This window comes from Molossus molossus, unplaced genomic scaffold (assembly GCF_014108415.1).
Source record: "Molossus molossus isolate mMolMol1 unplaced genomic scaffold, mMolMol1.p scaffold_m16_p_15, whole genome shotgun sequence".
In the NCBI taxonomy this organism is placed as follows: Eukaryota; Metazoa; Chordata; class Mammalia; order Chiroptera; family Molossidae; genus Molossus; species Molossus molossus.
In genome coordinates this window covers 44,864,081-44,880,210 of record NW_023425350.1, presented here as the reverse complement: position 1 = coordinate 44,880,210, position 16,130 = coordinate 44,864,081, and the positions used below count along the sequence as shown (strand labels likewise).

Here is a 16,130-nt window from a genome sequence, read left to right as displayed (position 1 = left end):
TCGTGGGCCTAACTATAGGTGGTTCCTGAACTTAGAATATGTGAACTCATCCCCTTCTGTGCACAGCTTTGTAGCTTAGCCAGGGCCCAGGACATCCCTGTTAACCTCCTATTACACTTGTTTCCAACCACCTGGAACTTAACTGCTGAGCCAAACCAGCCAAGGCTCTCTCAAATATCTTACTGTCCTGTACTCACCCTTCTTCTTGTAATGGCATGAGATGATACAGTGCCTATGTGATGAGATAAAGTGAGGCGAGTGACATAGCATTATGATGTAACTTGAGGCTACTACTGACATTCTGACAATCTGTCAGAAGGAGGATCATCTGCTTTGGTGAACCTGGGTCATCAAGCCATGACAATGTGCACAGTTGGATGTGCAGGTACTATTTCTGGAGCAAGGCTGATTTCCAGTAACTGAAACTGCAGAAAGTGAAATCACAGAGAAGGGGAGTGGAGAGTGAAGACGACTGCACTGACATTTCAGAGCAGGCTGGCCTAACTAGAGGTGGTTCCTGGACTTAGAAATGTGAACTCACCCCCTTCTGTGCACAGCTTTGTAGCTTAGCCAGGGCCCAGGACATCCCTGTTAACCTCCTATTACACTTGTTTCAACCACCTGGAACTTCTGTTAATCTTCACAGCATGTGTTGGGAAAAAAAGAACAATTCTGTATTAACTAAAAAATACAGTGGGAAAGGGAATGGGATATAGGAATAACTGCAATGATTTTCTATTTTACAAAGCAAATTCACCTTCAAGAAAATTTGGAGAGTTGTGTTATCCATCTACATAAATATAATAATTCAAATTTACTTGAACTCTTTACCTATGTGTACACCTTTCATTTTAATACCAAATTGTTCATTTATATGATTCCTACTCTTACAATTTCTATGTGACTGGGGATCAAAAATGAATATGACTAAGCAATGTACAGTATGCTATTGAAGACAATGTAGACTATTCGTTAAAACCACAGAACCACAATCCAAAACAAAAAGTGGGTTTACTATATTAATATTTAGTGGAAAGGGGTAGGATAATATTTTATTATAGTCAATAAAAAGTGAAGATTAATTTTCTTTCAGAAAGGAGAACAGAATTTATGTTTTACATAGTATAATATAAAAATATTATTAGTACAGTAATGCTGTCAGTACTAAAAATGAAACTATTACTTATTTAATAAAATGGTCACTTGCTTCTAACCAGTATTACAATTCATGTGACAGATCTGAGGTTTCCTTAAGCAGGTTATTCTTTACCAGTCTCCCTGGGCTTGTCATTCCCATCTCCCACATAGTTTGATGCATGGAGCAGCAGCTTGCTGTAACAGATGAACACTGTGGTAGGCTAACACAAAGAAATGCCACAGAACCACAAAACTATAATATAAACAGCATTTTAAAGGGGAAAGAATTTTCTAATAAAAACGCTCAATGGGGATGTCTTTGAAGACAAAATATTAAAGTCGGCCTTGAAATATCAATATAGTAGGAAAAATTCCTTTTATGAGATTTGACTTTCTATGTAATTCATAGCCTGGCTCTTTCTTATAAACCTTTGAAAGTGTTGTGAATAGAATATATTGTACTAGAGGTTCAGAAAGGTTTTGATTAGCCATTACAACTTGAGGATTATTAGGTTACATTTCAGGTTATTTAGTGTGAGATTTTAAAAATATGGATGCTGATTGGAATCATATCTGAAGATATTATACCCAAATATATAACTTATCTTTTGAATGTATCTAAATACTTAAAACTGTCTCACAGTTCATTTTAAGGCAGTAAATTGAATAATATGTTCACTTAAAAATTTATTTGTAAATCTTTTATTAATATCAAGTAGAAATAATTTATATCTTCATTAGGCTGGATGACCACCAACCTGCCTCCCACTCCTCTACTAAACAGCAAGCCACCTAGCCGGTGTGGCTAGTGGTTGAGCATCGACCCATACACCAAGAGGTCACTGGTTCAATTCCTGGTCAGGGCACATGCCCAGGTTGTAGGCCCAATCACCAGTGGGAGGCATGCTGGAGGCAGCCAATCGATATTCTTTCTCATTGATGTTCCTATCTCTCTCTCTCTCTCCCTTCCTCTCTCTCTAAAATCAATACAGGAAAAAACATAAAAAGAAAAAATAATCCACTCAGGCTTCTGATAAACTTGGTTAATCGCATCCTCTGTCTTTACTAGAAAGGCAATAGAGGTATTGCCTCAAAGGTGCAGTTGAATTCAGAAAATTGAAAGCTGGAATGATTTCACTCTTCTGTAGATATTTCTTCTTTACAAACATCATTTTAATAGATGTGTTAATGAAAGCTATCACTTATAGAAAACCTTACCTAATGATATAATCTTCACATCAACCATGACAGGAAGTTATCATTATTCTCACTTTATAAAACAGAGGTCTGAAATCAATTGCACAGCTCTCATGTGGGTAAAGTGAAAATGTCAGGGGATTTGAACACAGCCCTCTCTGCTTCCAAGCATATCTTTTCCACTACAGCCCAACATCTCATCATGAACATCATAATCTGCTTAGTTAGGCTTTGTGGTTGAGCAAATCAAATGCTCCCACACATTCCCCCCACCCCCGACACTAATACCAATAATGGTGGAAATAATATCTTGATGTATAAAACTTTGTTTTTATGATTTTCCCAAAATAGAGCCTTAAAACTTGAGTCATTGTATTAGAAGTAGAAATATTTTTAAGTAATTTGTACATGTTACTAATTGCTTTCCTCAGTAAGATTGTTCAAATAATCCAATCAGCAAAGCATAAGGCTTCCTGCTTCACTGTGTCCTTTATAAAAATATTCATTATTTTAATAGATAAAAATAGATTTTTTGTTATTGCTAAGTTAAAACATTTTTATTGCTATAATTCACTGTGTTTTAATATATCAATTCTTAATTCTATGAACTGAACCTTGTATAAGAGCTGGCTAAGTCCCTGACTAGAAATGGGAAGATATGGGAGTGGTCTTTAGACCTTTCATTCTCTTTAGTCATTCATTAGTTATCCAGCTCCCACTCTAGGTCAGGCACTGTGCTAGTGTTCAGAATATAAAGAGGAAAGCCCATCCCTGACCTTAAAGAGCTGTGAACTAGCATGAGAAACAGACACAGATTATTATAGCCCAACATGACTAGCACTATGACCAAAGTAACACAGAGAAAGATGCTTTGAAAAACATAGAGGAGGGCACTTCCAGGGAGGTCCTAGAAGCCTTTTTGGAGCTACTGAAGCCTGAGCTCCATCTTGAAGAGAAATAGAAGTTAGCCAGATTTCCCCTAACATCTTTACTAATATATATCATACTTACTTGTTTCCATGTCTCTTACTCTCTCATTGGGCTGAGCTTCTTGATGGAGAGGAACTGTATCCCTAATTAGCCTAGTACAATGTCCCAAAAAGTAGTAGGAATAAAATAAACATTAGCTGAATTATTTTGAAATTCTAGCCTTGTAGCTATTTCTTCCCATAACTTCCTCTTGATTTATATAAATGTGTGTGGTTTTCCTTTTGATTGTAAAAATACTGTTCACCACATATGCATCAGAATGAATGGAAAGGGTGGAAAACAGGAAGTGTTGGTGAAGGATTTGGAGTCAAAGGAATGCTTATCCATTGCTGGAAACAGTAGATATTGGTACAACTATTCTGGAAAACTGTTGGATCATATCTCTTCAAGCAGCAATTTCACACCTAGGAATAAACTCAACACACGTGCATAAAAATGTTTACGAAGAGGCATCTTTTTACCAAGACTGTCACTATTCATAATAGTTCCAAACTAGAAGATACATAGATGCTCCTCAACAGTAGAATTGATAAACTTATTGAGTTAGGGTCACACACAGCAAGGAGAAAGACTCTATTATGAAGCGATTTCATAAAAATAATTTTAATTATTAGAGAGCTAGATTTTTTTTTGAAAAGCACTTACTATATGATTACTTTTATATAAATCATAAAATAGGCAAAAGTCTGCTGTTAGAGGTCAGGAAAGGTCAGAAGTGGGTGTTTAGTGACCTAGGGAATTGGAAGGGGGAGCTTCTGGATGTGCTGGTAGGGTTCTGTTCCTGGATCTAAGTGCTGGTTACACATGTAAATTCAGTTTGTGCCCTTTTCTGTATGTACAGTTGACCCTTGAACAATGCTGGGGTTAGGAGTACTGACCTGCCAGAGTATAACTTGTCAGCCCTTCTCATACATGGATTCTCAACCACAGATGAAAAATTATATTATACTTAAATAGTTAAAAAAAAAAAAATCTTATTTGAGAGGAAGCTGAAAAATACAGAAATGTTTTGAAAATTTTAAATCACTCAAAACCCACTATCCAGAAATAACCATTAACATTTTGAGTTATTTCCTTCTAGTCCTTTGAAGCCACTGTGCTTGTGCCACCTCCTCCCCACCTATTTACAAGCACACACTTTGCTAAATTAGGTTCGTTTCTATTTAGGTTTACTTATTTTTATTTGAAGTTAATTCTTATCAAATAGTCCTTGCAAACATGTTTTTAAAAACTGCAGCAATGTATTCCATCAAATGTGTAGGTGTGCATACACATAATGAATATTTATTATTATATATATTAAGGATATTCTATATTCTATATTGTACATATATAGTCCTAAAATGGAGCTCCTGGGTCATGAACATTCTTTAAGCTCTGCATTCGTTCTCTACTTCCTTCCAGAAAGGTTGCATCCCACAAGCAAGGTGTGAGGGCTCCTTGGGTCCCAATCCAAACCCAGGGCACTTACTATTATTTCTACTTGTTTTTAAGATATTGGGGCTTTCAACAGGACGAAGGAATCTACCGATGTGCATCCGGCTGCGGCTCTCAGCGGGAACCTGCTGTCCCCACACCCCTCCCTCCCTCCCAGACGCACGCGGGGCTCACTCCCCGCACCTCGGCCGGCTGAGCCCGCAGCACCGCCCGGTTGCCGTGGGAACCGCACTCCGAGCCCTGAGCGGTGCTGAGAGCCGGACATGGAGCTGCCGGAACCTGTCCGCCTGCGGCTGGGGAACTTCAGTCGCACAGTGTTCAGCGACTCAAACCGAACCGGGCCCGAGGACAGCGGAGGTCCGGGTGAGTGGCCGAGGCCCAGCAGGAGCGGCCGCCGAGGACCGGGCGCGGGTTTGCAGCGGCGGGTTTGCCCGGACCTAACATGGCGGCTCCGCCGTCAGCCGCCCGCCGCAGTGCGGGAAGCGTCCTGGAGGCGAGGCCGCGCCGAGAGCCGGCGGGGACGTTACCTGGTCCCTGGGGCCGCCGGTTCGCGGCTGGTCGTGCGGAGGCCTGGCCAGCGAATGGCAAGCAGGCCGCCCAGATGGCGTGTCCTTCCCCAAACAGTGTAAATACTACAAAAGCAGCTCTCGCCGCACAGGTCGGGTCCCGCGCACTCCGCGAGGCCGGGGCTTTTCCCCTGGGCGCCTGCGACCCTCGGCGGAGGGAATCTCCCTTCCCCGGCCGCAGCCCTCCCCGGGGAAGTCTGTTCCCTCCCCTGTCCTGGCAGGACCAGTACGTCCCAGCACAAGGCCGGCTCTGGCAGCCGGGAGGGCAGAATGACTCGTTTGAAACCGCTATCCATTCCAGGTGACAGTGGCCACACTCACATCGCCGTCAACACAACTCGCCCCTTCCTTGCCTTCTCCTTCCCCTCTCCTGTGTATATAACCTTTTCACCAAATCTGGTAACAAAATGCCATGATGCCACTACATGCAGCCTGACGAAAAGTACTAACACCGTTTCCTCCAAAACAGCTTCCCCTTCTTAAATCATGATGATGGACAGCATACTGTTAACCAAATCCATACGGCTTTTATCACTGAACTCTGCTGGAAATGGAAATCCTTTCCTCTTGCTTGGTTTAGGAGTTTTTAAAAGGGTCAAAGAAAAGTAAAGTCCGTTTCCATAGTTGCATTTTTTTCAACTTGATTACTTGCCTGACCCCCACATTTAGGCCTCTTCATGGTTTAGGATGTACAGACAAAAACATAATGTAAAAAATCAGGTTTTTACGTTTCTGATTTCTAAAGCTAATGCTTAACAGGCTCTAAAATCTGATGATGCAAGGTATCAGGGGTCCGCAGACATTTACTGTAAAGGGTTAGATAGTAAATATTTTAGACTTTGCTGGTGGTAGATCTCTGTGGCAGTTATAGATAATCGTAGTTGAATAGGCATGGCAGTGTTCCAATAAAACTTTATTTGTGGATACTAAAATTTGAATTTCATAAGATTTTCTGTGTCAAAAAATATTATTTTTTAAAATTTCCCCCCCAACCATTTAAAAATGTGAAAAACCACTCAGCTCACTTGCTATACAAAATCAGGCAGCTGGCTGGTAGTTTGCATACCCCTGATTTATATTATAAATGTTTTAATTTAAATTCCATTTACAGAACTCATCTTGTACTTCTGCAGAATTTAGTAAATTCATGTCTGTGCTTTCAAGGTTCATTTACATATTAACTTGATTTTCAGTTGCGTGATTATAAGTCTGATCTGCTGAAATACAGGCATAGCATAACTCTTAAGATATTATACAAAATTTTTAACAAAAACTTCTTTGCAAAATTTGGCTACAGTTTTTGCTCCAAAGGTGTTAAAATGTTCAACTTAACTAATTTATCATTATTTTTCCACATTTTCTTTGTGGATCGGGATATTTGTACTACAATTACAAGTGTATATCATTACCATATCCACAGCTGACCAAGGGTTATATTATTATTATGAAAAAAAAAAATCCTAGGATGGTGAGTTACCTTCAGATCTAACAGATTTTAAGAATTCATTCCTTTATCAGTGGTAATGTAATAGGTGCAAGCAAAGGAGATCATAATAACAATTTTAAAAAGTAGATCATAAGCCCTGGCTGGTTTGGTTCAGCCATTGGAGCACAGGCCTGTGCAGTGAAGAGTCCTGGGTTTGATTCCTGGTCAAGGGCAAGTACCTCCATTGTGGGTTTGATCCCCACCCCTGCTGGGGCCTAGTGGGAGGTAACCAATCTATGTATCTCTCTCAGCAGATGTATCTCTTTCTCTTTCTCTCCCTCCCTCCCTCCTACACTGTCTGAAAAAAAAATCAATGGAAAAATATTCCTCAGGTGAGGATTAAAAAAAAAAAAAAGAATATATCATAATAATCAGGCATATTTATTCATGGAGCTAAAGAAAACTTTGCTGTGAGACCATGATCATTCCTTATATTTTAAAATTATTAAATGATAGATATTAAATACTAAGTTGTAAAGAAAAAAATCTATTTTTAAGAAATTTATTTTAGAGCCTTTGTAAATTCTTACATTTGTAGAGCAATCGATTTCTAAATATGTTTCTGCTCCTGTTAGAATTTAGTAAAATGTAGGGCTCAATTATTTTTTTAAATTCTCAATTTAGGATCCTTCTTCTTTACACAAAAGCAAAATATTATATAAATCAGCTTTAGATAAATGAAACTCATGTACCACAAATGGCTACACTGATAATGTCCTTATCAATTCATTCTGCATCTGTGTAGTTGACATTTACCATGTTTAAAGCAAGAGGGAAGGTTCTCTGGGGGTCTCAAAATTAGAATGTGGTCTGTGTTTATATTGAGGTTGCATATAAGTGAAAGAAAAGGAAAGGGGACATATATTTATTGAGTGCATCCTAAGTGCCAGGCATGGTGCTAGGGTGAAATAATTTATAGTATCTCTAATCCTCACAAGCAATCTGTGAGATAACTTTAATGTTACCATTTTACAGATAAAGAAATTGAAGGTCAAAGAGGTTAAATAACATCTCAAGTCTGGCATCCAGAGTTACTGGGGAGTTTGGGGAATTCCAGGTTTACTTGAACTCCAAAGCTCATGATCTGTTCTGTAGGCCAGACTGTTTTCAGTGAGGGGGAGTATGGTTCTTTGCTAACACTTCTTATACACAGGTTAGAGTGATAAGTGCCTACAAGGGAATGAGATTTCTACTGAAGTGGGAGAATACGATCAAGAAAAAAAAAAAATGGGAAAAGTGGCATTTAATTGGGTCTTAATGAATGGGTGGGATTAGGTTATGCTGAAAAGGGGTGTGTGTCTAATTATAATTTGGGGAGAATCTCTTTTGTATGATATTTATATGTGAGAAAGTAGTATAATGGATGTTATATGTTTATTTTATGGGCTCTTTACATAGAGCTCTACAAAGGCAGTAATAATAATTATTGTATCTCAATAGGATTTATATTGATATTCTACATTTAATCTATACCAGTAGTGTGCAAAAAGTCAGCAGATTATAATGGCAAAATGCTAAAGTAATTGAAAAATTTGAAACATACCCCCAGGTAGTCAATACATGAACTAAACAGTATGATGGTGAATATTTCCTTGCACTGGCAATGAATATAAAGAGGCTTAAAATTTGGAGTTTTGTTGAGCCAATATAATAGTTATTCTGAGGAACCAAAGGATTTATAGGGCATAGACCAGGAATAAGAGTTTGTCCCTTTTCTATTTCTATTGTAGATAATGAAATGGTTTCCAGTTTGGCATTGCAGATGTCACTTTATTTTAACGCTTACTTTTTCCCACTTTGGTGGGTCAGCAGCATTATAATGCTTCATATGAAAGTAAGTCTATACTTTAATACTTCTGCTAAGGTCTCTTCTCTCCGTCCCTGGCACTGTCAATAAAATTAAAGTTCTTAATATTTTTTTTTTCTATCTCAGGTCAGTTTTACTATATGTGAGATTTAACAAGCATGTTTACTTTTGTTTTTTTAGTATCCAGTTTTGCCTGATTACTACAAATTCATTGTGGTCACTGTTATCATCCTAATAACCTTAATTGAAGCTATCAGGCTGTATCTGGGCTACATGGGCAACCTACAGGAAAAGGTAGGCTTTTCTTTCTTTTCTTTCAGTGCTACACATAAACACAGTAAGGTTTTCATAGCAAGGAAAGGGCAGTGAGCTGTGGTGCAGGGAGCAAAGGCCTGTAGTTAAGGCCTGGCTCCAACTTTACCTCTTTAGTTACTGTGGTCTATTTGCTTAATCTCACCAGCCTTGGTTTCTTTATATGTAAAATGGGGGAAATAAATAAATAAATAAATAAATAAAATGGGGGATATTTACTTCACAACTTTATTGGGATTAAATGAAACCATTTATATAAAGTACGTAAACATAGTAAGCACTTAAGAATTGATCATTTTCCCCTTCTCATCAGTTTTGAAAATACTCAGTCAACTAAACATATTTATTTGGATCCTGAATAAGAAAATGGAGGCCCAGGCCAGGTAGCTAAGTTGGTCAGTGTCATCCCATGCAGCAAAAGGTTTCCGGTATAATTCCTGGTCAGGGCACATACCTAGGTGCAGGTTGAATCCCTGGTTGGGGGCAATTGACCAATGTTTCTCTCTCTCTCTCTCTCTCTCCCCCCCCGCTCTCTAAAAATCAATAATGTTGGGTGAAGATTAAAAGAAAATGAGGAGGGTGAGTAATGGGCTGCCTCCCACCCAGCCCCAGGCCTGCTTTACCCTCAGCAGCTGCCAAGGATAAGGTGGCAGGGCTGCAGCCAAAGCTCTGGTTTCCCTGTGTGGCCCTCGGTACCACGTGGGTTCTACTTCCACCCTGTCTATCACGCTAGCGGGAGCAGCGTTGACTGGGCATATGATAATAGCATGAAGTGTGTATTAACTTTTGAGTTAAGAGATACTAGGCACTATGGCTTCCTCCTGCCAGCCAACCAGATCATTCCCACTGCAGAGAAGACCTGGCTAAGGCTGAAGACCACCGTGGCGCATGTGCGGGACCATCTCTAGTAGACGAGGAGCCTGCTCTGTCTACACTTATTTATTCCCATGGTCACTGGGATCAGAAGGGCATCTGTGTCACTATAGGGGCTGCTTACCTAGAAACCCTGGATAAAGCAATGCTCTTAACAGCATGATTGCTAAATTATCCTCATCGGTCCAATGCTCACCTCCACCTCGAATTTGAACTTACTTCAAAGATGTTGCCCTCACCCTACAAGTTCTAAATCACTCCTCTGGCCTGGATAATCTCACTGCCTTGGCACATTTCTGTTTGTGCTCCAGTGTACCTTGTGTTTCCTTCTCCTATTTTTTTTTTTTTTTTGGTCTTGTATTTTGCACCCTGGCCCATGAGTACCATGGTGGAGCTAGGCTTCATCAGTCAAGCTTCACTTGTTCAACTCGGCTTTAGCATGTTCCATCTGTCCTGCCCCCCTTTTCTGTTTGCTTTTTTCCAAACATGTCTATAAATCTTATCCTTCTGCCTAGGATTTGTGCAGCATCTGGTGTGTGCTCATAAGCCAATAAATATTCAATATGAGTCTTAATAAATAAGTAAATAAATAAATAAATAAATGAAAATGAGGAGAAATTATAAACTCATTTCCTGTGCTGGGCAAATATTTTCTGAATCATCATGCTACCTAAGCATTTATAGTTAGTTCCTGGAGCTTAGGGATCATACCTAGAGGTTCCTGAGGTTTTCTAGGCCCTTCATAATTAGGCCCAACCCAACCTATCTCACTGTATTTCTTGCTATTTCCTAAACTAAGCATCCCTTCCAGGCTGACATGTTGATTCCCAGTCATGCTCATCCCACATCTTTGCTTAATTACCTTCTTTCCTCTTCCTCCTACCCAACTTTAAAAGTCTACACCCTGAATTCTCTCATGTACCCTAATCACTCCCTTGTAGCATTTAGTCTGTATTTCGAAGTGGTACATTTAATTATTCACTAAAGTATAATATTCTAGGATTGTCACATAAATTACTTTTCTAATCTAATTTCTCTGAGGACAGGTACCATGTTATACTCCTTTGGAGTTACAGAGCTCACAATGTAGGTTCACAGTAGTGCTAAGTATTTGTTTATCTGTATAAACAAAAGAGTATACTTTACTGATCTGATTACTTTTAATGTGTGTCATTTCAGGTTCCTGAGTTAGCTGGCTTTTGGCTTTTGAGCCTCCTGTTGCAGTTGCCTTTAATTCTTTTCTTGCTCTTTAATGAAGGCCTAACAAATCTGCCCTTGGAAAAAGCCGTACACATCATCTTCACTATGTTCCTTACTTTCCAAGTTGTTTCAGCATTTCTTACCTTGAGGAAAATGGTAAATCAGTTGGCAACTCGTTTCCACCACCAAGACTTTGACCGTCTTTCTGCGAATAGAGGAGGCATGAGAACAATGAGATCCTGTATAGAAGAGATTTGACCCAGTACCGTTTAGTGAAAATCTGTAAGGACATTCTAGAAGACTGCCAAGAGTTAGGAAAACATCAGAGATCTAGCATGAGAAAAAGGACAAAGCAAGTGTTTGGAATTGTATACTCTCTAGCTCTGAAATTCCAAGGTTGAGGGCATGATAGACTGTAGTACATGAAAGAAGTAAGTCAGCCCTAACACCTGATGCCAAATATCTTAATTTTTTGGTGGTGGTTGGCTTTCTCAGGTGTGTGTAGAATTCTGTGTTGGTGGTCACAGTTTAACAGCTTTACTGTAATATTTTGTTAGTACCTATAACATTTCTAGTTAGAAAGGTGTGTATTTCTTTTCAATTTGTTAGCTATCTATATCTTGGCAGTATATCTGAAGCACATGGAAATGCTTATCAGTATTCTGGTGTGTCTGACTTTGTAAACCAGGACACCACATTTCCATGTCTGCTAAGGTTAAATCATAACCCTAGTCTCAGCTGTTATCCTGAGATTAAGAAGAAAACAAATGCATTATCATGGTATTTAGGAACTATTTTTATAATAAAATTGTAATTTTCATAAAACCATGTTCAGTATTTGTGGTGGTGGTATACCAAATGTCTTTACAATAAATTATAAAATATTTATTTAAAGTATTTGTAACAAATTATGCTTGTCTTGTACAGTTCTTTTGAGGCATGGGTTTATTTTTATTATAGAGTTGTAAGGAATGGAAGGAGAAAAATATAGTAGAGAACTTTCTATGTAGTGGGCACTGTACTAAGCACATTAATCCGTGTGATCTCATCTACTAAATCATTATTCACTGAAGATCTGTTTCATACCCAATAAATTTATATGAAGCTTCATTTGAAAACCAGGGTGTCTATTAATAGTGAGAGCTAAGGTAACCAAAGGGACTATATTCATGATCTTAAATAAGCATGTTCCCTTGCTAATAGGAAAAACCCATTGAAGGAAATTCTGGTAAGGACAAAATTGCTTGGGTGTATCTGAACATTATTTTAAAGTGATTATAGGATTGTCTTAAGGGATCTAGAGTAGTCACCTCTTATCTGCAGGGGGTACGTTTTACAACCCCCAGTGGATGCCTGAAACTTCAAATATCCCTGAACACAATGTATACAATGTTTTTTCATATATACATATATGTGTGTGTGTGTGTGTGTGTATAAATGATAAATTTTAACTTATAAATTAGGCACAGTAAACAATTAGCAACAGTAAGTAATAATAAAATAGAACAATTATAACAATAAACTAATAAAAGTTATATGACTATGGTTCTCTCAAAACATTGTACTGTATGCAACTTTTCACTTAAAGAAAACACTTCATGGCTTCTCATTGGCATATCTTAATTGTCAGCATCACTACTCTTACCCTCTGGGGCCATTAAGTAAAGTAAGGGTGACTTGAACACAAACACTGCAATATTATGACAGTTGATCTGATAACTGACTAATGGGCGGGTAGCAACTACTGGGTGGAGATGCTGAACAAAAGGGATGATTCACATCCCAGGCAGGACAGAACAGGACATCAAGAGATTTCATCGTGTTACTCAGAACGGGGCACAATTTAAAACTTAAAAATTGTTATTTCTGAAATTTTTCAGTGACCATGGGTAACTGAAATTGCAGAAAACAAAACTAGATAAGGAGGGACAGATGAAATTTTTCTTCTTTACTATAGGAACATGTGGCTTTATAAGTAGGGTATTTTAATGAGAAACAGTTGCAGCTACATTAAACATTTTTCTTTCCAATTTCCCTTCTCTGTAATTCATGCTCATTTTAGGATTCCATGTTTTACCTTATTTATTCTTATATTGCTTACTTTTTGAAAATATTTTCACTTCCCTCCCTTAATTACACCTAACCGAACTATGCTAATTTTCTTTCTGCTTTTTCTTATTACACAGTTTAAAGATACCCCCACCCCCACCCCATGCACTGGCTGATTAACCTTTCCTTTATACCAAAATAGGCACTACGTGTACTCCAATTATTTGAAATTCAAAGTAGAATTCTGTGTGGAAAGTTTCCTAAAACATATTTCTTTGCATTTGTTTCTATATAGGAATAGATGGGTGATTCTAAAGAAATATACAATAAGAACACTAAATCTATATAGCAGATACATTAAGGGGATGAGCAAGAAAGACTTTTCTATTTAACAATTGTTTCCAGAGTTTTGTTTTAAATAATGGAGACTCCGATACATTTAAACTTTAATTTAGGATTAAGAGATTAATAGCTAAAATACTGGAGTCATAAAAAATTTCAAAGACTGCAATTTTTGGAAAAAGAAATTTGATTCATTAAAATTCTCCAAAAAAATTTGTTTTTGCTATAACAACTATATTGCTTAAAATGTAGATATAATAAGAGTGGGGGAAAGATACTAAGAAAGTCAATTGAGAACATGACAAATTCATTTGTTTTTCATTTAAATGGTAAAAATCTTAATTTTATGTTAGGCTTAACCAATATTTTCTTTTTCTTTTAAAAAAATATATATATTGTTGAGAATGTTACAGATGTCCCCTCTTCCTCCCCCCTCCATTTCCCCCTCCTCCTGGTTCCCACCCCATCCCAGGCCTTCACCACCCTGTTGTCTGTGTTTATGGGTAATGCATATATGCATATAAGTTCTTTGTTAACCAAAATTTTCTGTTAGGGTATACCTGGTTCCCTATGTAAGCATATACAAATTCAGGTTGAGAAGATATTTACATGTCAGCACATTTGGAATTTAAGGAGTCCTTTATTTTATTTGAATAAGTTTCTGTATCCTTAATTTTATTACATCTTTTCAGGGATTCATTACACTGTTCTAAACATTTCTAGTTAGATGTTGAGCTTCACAAATATTTTGTATTTCACATTTTTTCTTCCAGAGTCGTTCTCATCACAGACAAGGTAGATGTAAATTTCTGTAAATCAGAATGATTTTTTAAAATTGGATTTTAATTAATATATGTTTGAATGTTTAGTATGTGCAAGGAATAGTGGAGGGTTTGCAGACAAAGAAGATGTGCTCTCATGTGGAAGGTAAAATATTTGCAAGACAAAGTAGAAAAAAGTCTGACTTCATCGGGGAGGTGTATTAAAGGAGTTTCTACCTGATCAGTACCTTGGCTTCCAGCATATCTTCCCTCTTTTTTCCTAGCTCTTAAGTGTTCAGAATTAGCACACTGGCCCTTCCTCTTTATCAGTTACAATTCACTATTCCTCATTGTTAGAGCACAAGGAGGGGACATGGGAGATAGGGGTGCTGTTAAACACATACACCCCTATGTTCATAGCAGCATTATTCACAGTGGCCAAGACGTGAAGACAACCAATGTCCTTTGACAGATGATTGGATAAAGAAAATGTAGTACATAAACACTATGGAGTACTACTCAGCCATAAGAAAAGATGAATACTGCCATTGTGACAATATGGATGGACCTTGAAAATATTATGCTAAGCAAAATAAGTCAGAAGAAACTAAAAACAGTATGATTTCACTTTTATGTGGTATAAAACTGAAACTCATAGACACAGACAATATTGTGGTTACCAGAGGGAAGGGGGGGGGTAGTAAAATGTAAAGGGGGCCAAATATATGGTGACAGAAGATGATTTGACTTTGGGTGGTGGGCACACAATGCAATATACAGAACATGTATCACAGAAATGTACACTTGATCTTATTAACCAATGTCACCCCAATACATTTAATTAAATAAATAAATAAACAAATACACAATCACTGGAACTTGACTGTCCGCACAATAACCGAAGTTTTCTGTCTGGGGAAAAGGCAGATAAGAAAATCATTGAAAGCACAGTGTGACGGGGGTACTATAGGATTACAGGGGTACTGTAGGATTACAGAGAAGGGACACACGAAAGATGAGGAATCTAGGAAACTTCTGAAAGTAACACTTGAGAGTTAAAGAATGACTGGATATTAAGTGTTAATTTCAAGAATAAGAGACAAATAATAGTGACTGTGAGTACTTTGGTAATGCTGGCGGGAAGGGTACATGAGAAGAAGGGGCACAGAATAAGGTAGAGAAGCTTGACAGGAGCTAGTACACTATGCTAAAGATTTTAATATTCTGGCCCTGGCCGGTTTGGCTCAGTGGTTGGAGTGTCGGCCTGCGGTCCAGAGAGACACGGGTTCGGTTCCCGCTAAGGGCATGTACCTTGGTTGCAGTTTGTCCCTGGCCCTGGTTGGGTCGTGCGGGTGGCAACCACTCGATGTGACACATCGATGTCTCTCTCTCTCTCCCCTTCTCACTCTATTGGAACAAAAAATGGGAAAATGTCCTCGGGTGAGGATAAAAAAAAAAAAAAAAGATTTTAATATGCTGAATCCCTGAATAGTTTAACAGCAAAATAATTACAAAGAGATTTAAGTTTCAGAAAGGTTTCTCTCTGAAGACAGTGTGGAAAATTCAAAGGGTTGGGCTAGAGGAAGAACTTCAGAGAGAACAAGCTGGCCTAGCTAAAGTCAGTGGTAGTAAAATAAATTTAAGTAGAACATATTAAAGTTTCAAAAAATAGCCCTGGCCTGTTTAGCTCAGCGGTGAGATCACTGGCTCTTGGACAAAAGGGTCTCAGGTTCAATTCCTGGTCAAGGGCATGTACCTCGGCTGCAGGTTTGATCCCTGGCCCCAGATGGGGGCCATGTGGGAGGCAACCAATCAATGTGTCTCACATCGATGTTTCTCTCTCTCTGCCTCCCTCCTTTTCACTCTGTCTAGAAATCAATGGAAAAAGTATCCTTGGGTAAGGATTAACAAAAAAAAATAAAGTTTCAAAAAATAATTTTATTTTACATTTTAAAATAACAAAAGTGTTTTCC

The 16,130-nt window shown here is 38.2% G+C and overlaps 2 protein-coding genes across 2 annotated transcripts in view; one reads left to right on the top strand and one right to left on the bottom strand.

Moving 5' to 3' along the window:
• The window catches only part of EHBP1 (EH domain binding protein 1), a 602,469-nt gene that overhangs the window by 491,614 nt on the left and 94,725 nt on the right, over positions 1-16,130 (bottom strand). The window contains exons 7-8 of the mRNA XM_036263545.1: positions 15,031-15,069; positions 11,149-11,210 (exon numbers count right to left, since the gene is read on the bottom strand). The gene's annotated coding sequence lies outside the window, so the exon portion shown is untranslated. The remainder of the gene's footprint in view (positions 1-11,148; positions 11,211-15,030; positions 15,070-16,130) is intronic.
• Positions 5,005-11,847, top strand: TMEM17 (transmembrane protein 17). The gene is made up of 4 exons (XM_036263552.1): positions 5,005-5,124; positions 8,544-8,647; positions 8,801-8,914; positions 10,985-11,847. The coding sequence occupies exons 1-4, from the start codon at positions 5,025-5,027 to the stop codon at positions 11,261-11,263; spliced, it is 597 nt and encodes a 198-aa protein (XP_036119445.1). The 5' UTR covers positions 5,005-5,024; the 3' UTR covers positions 11,264-11,847.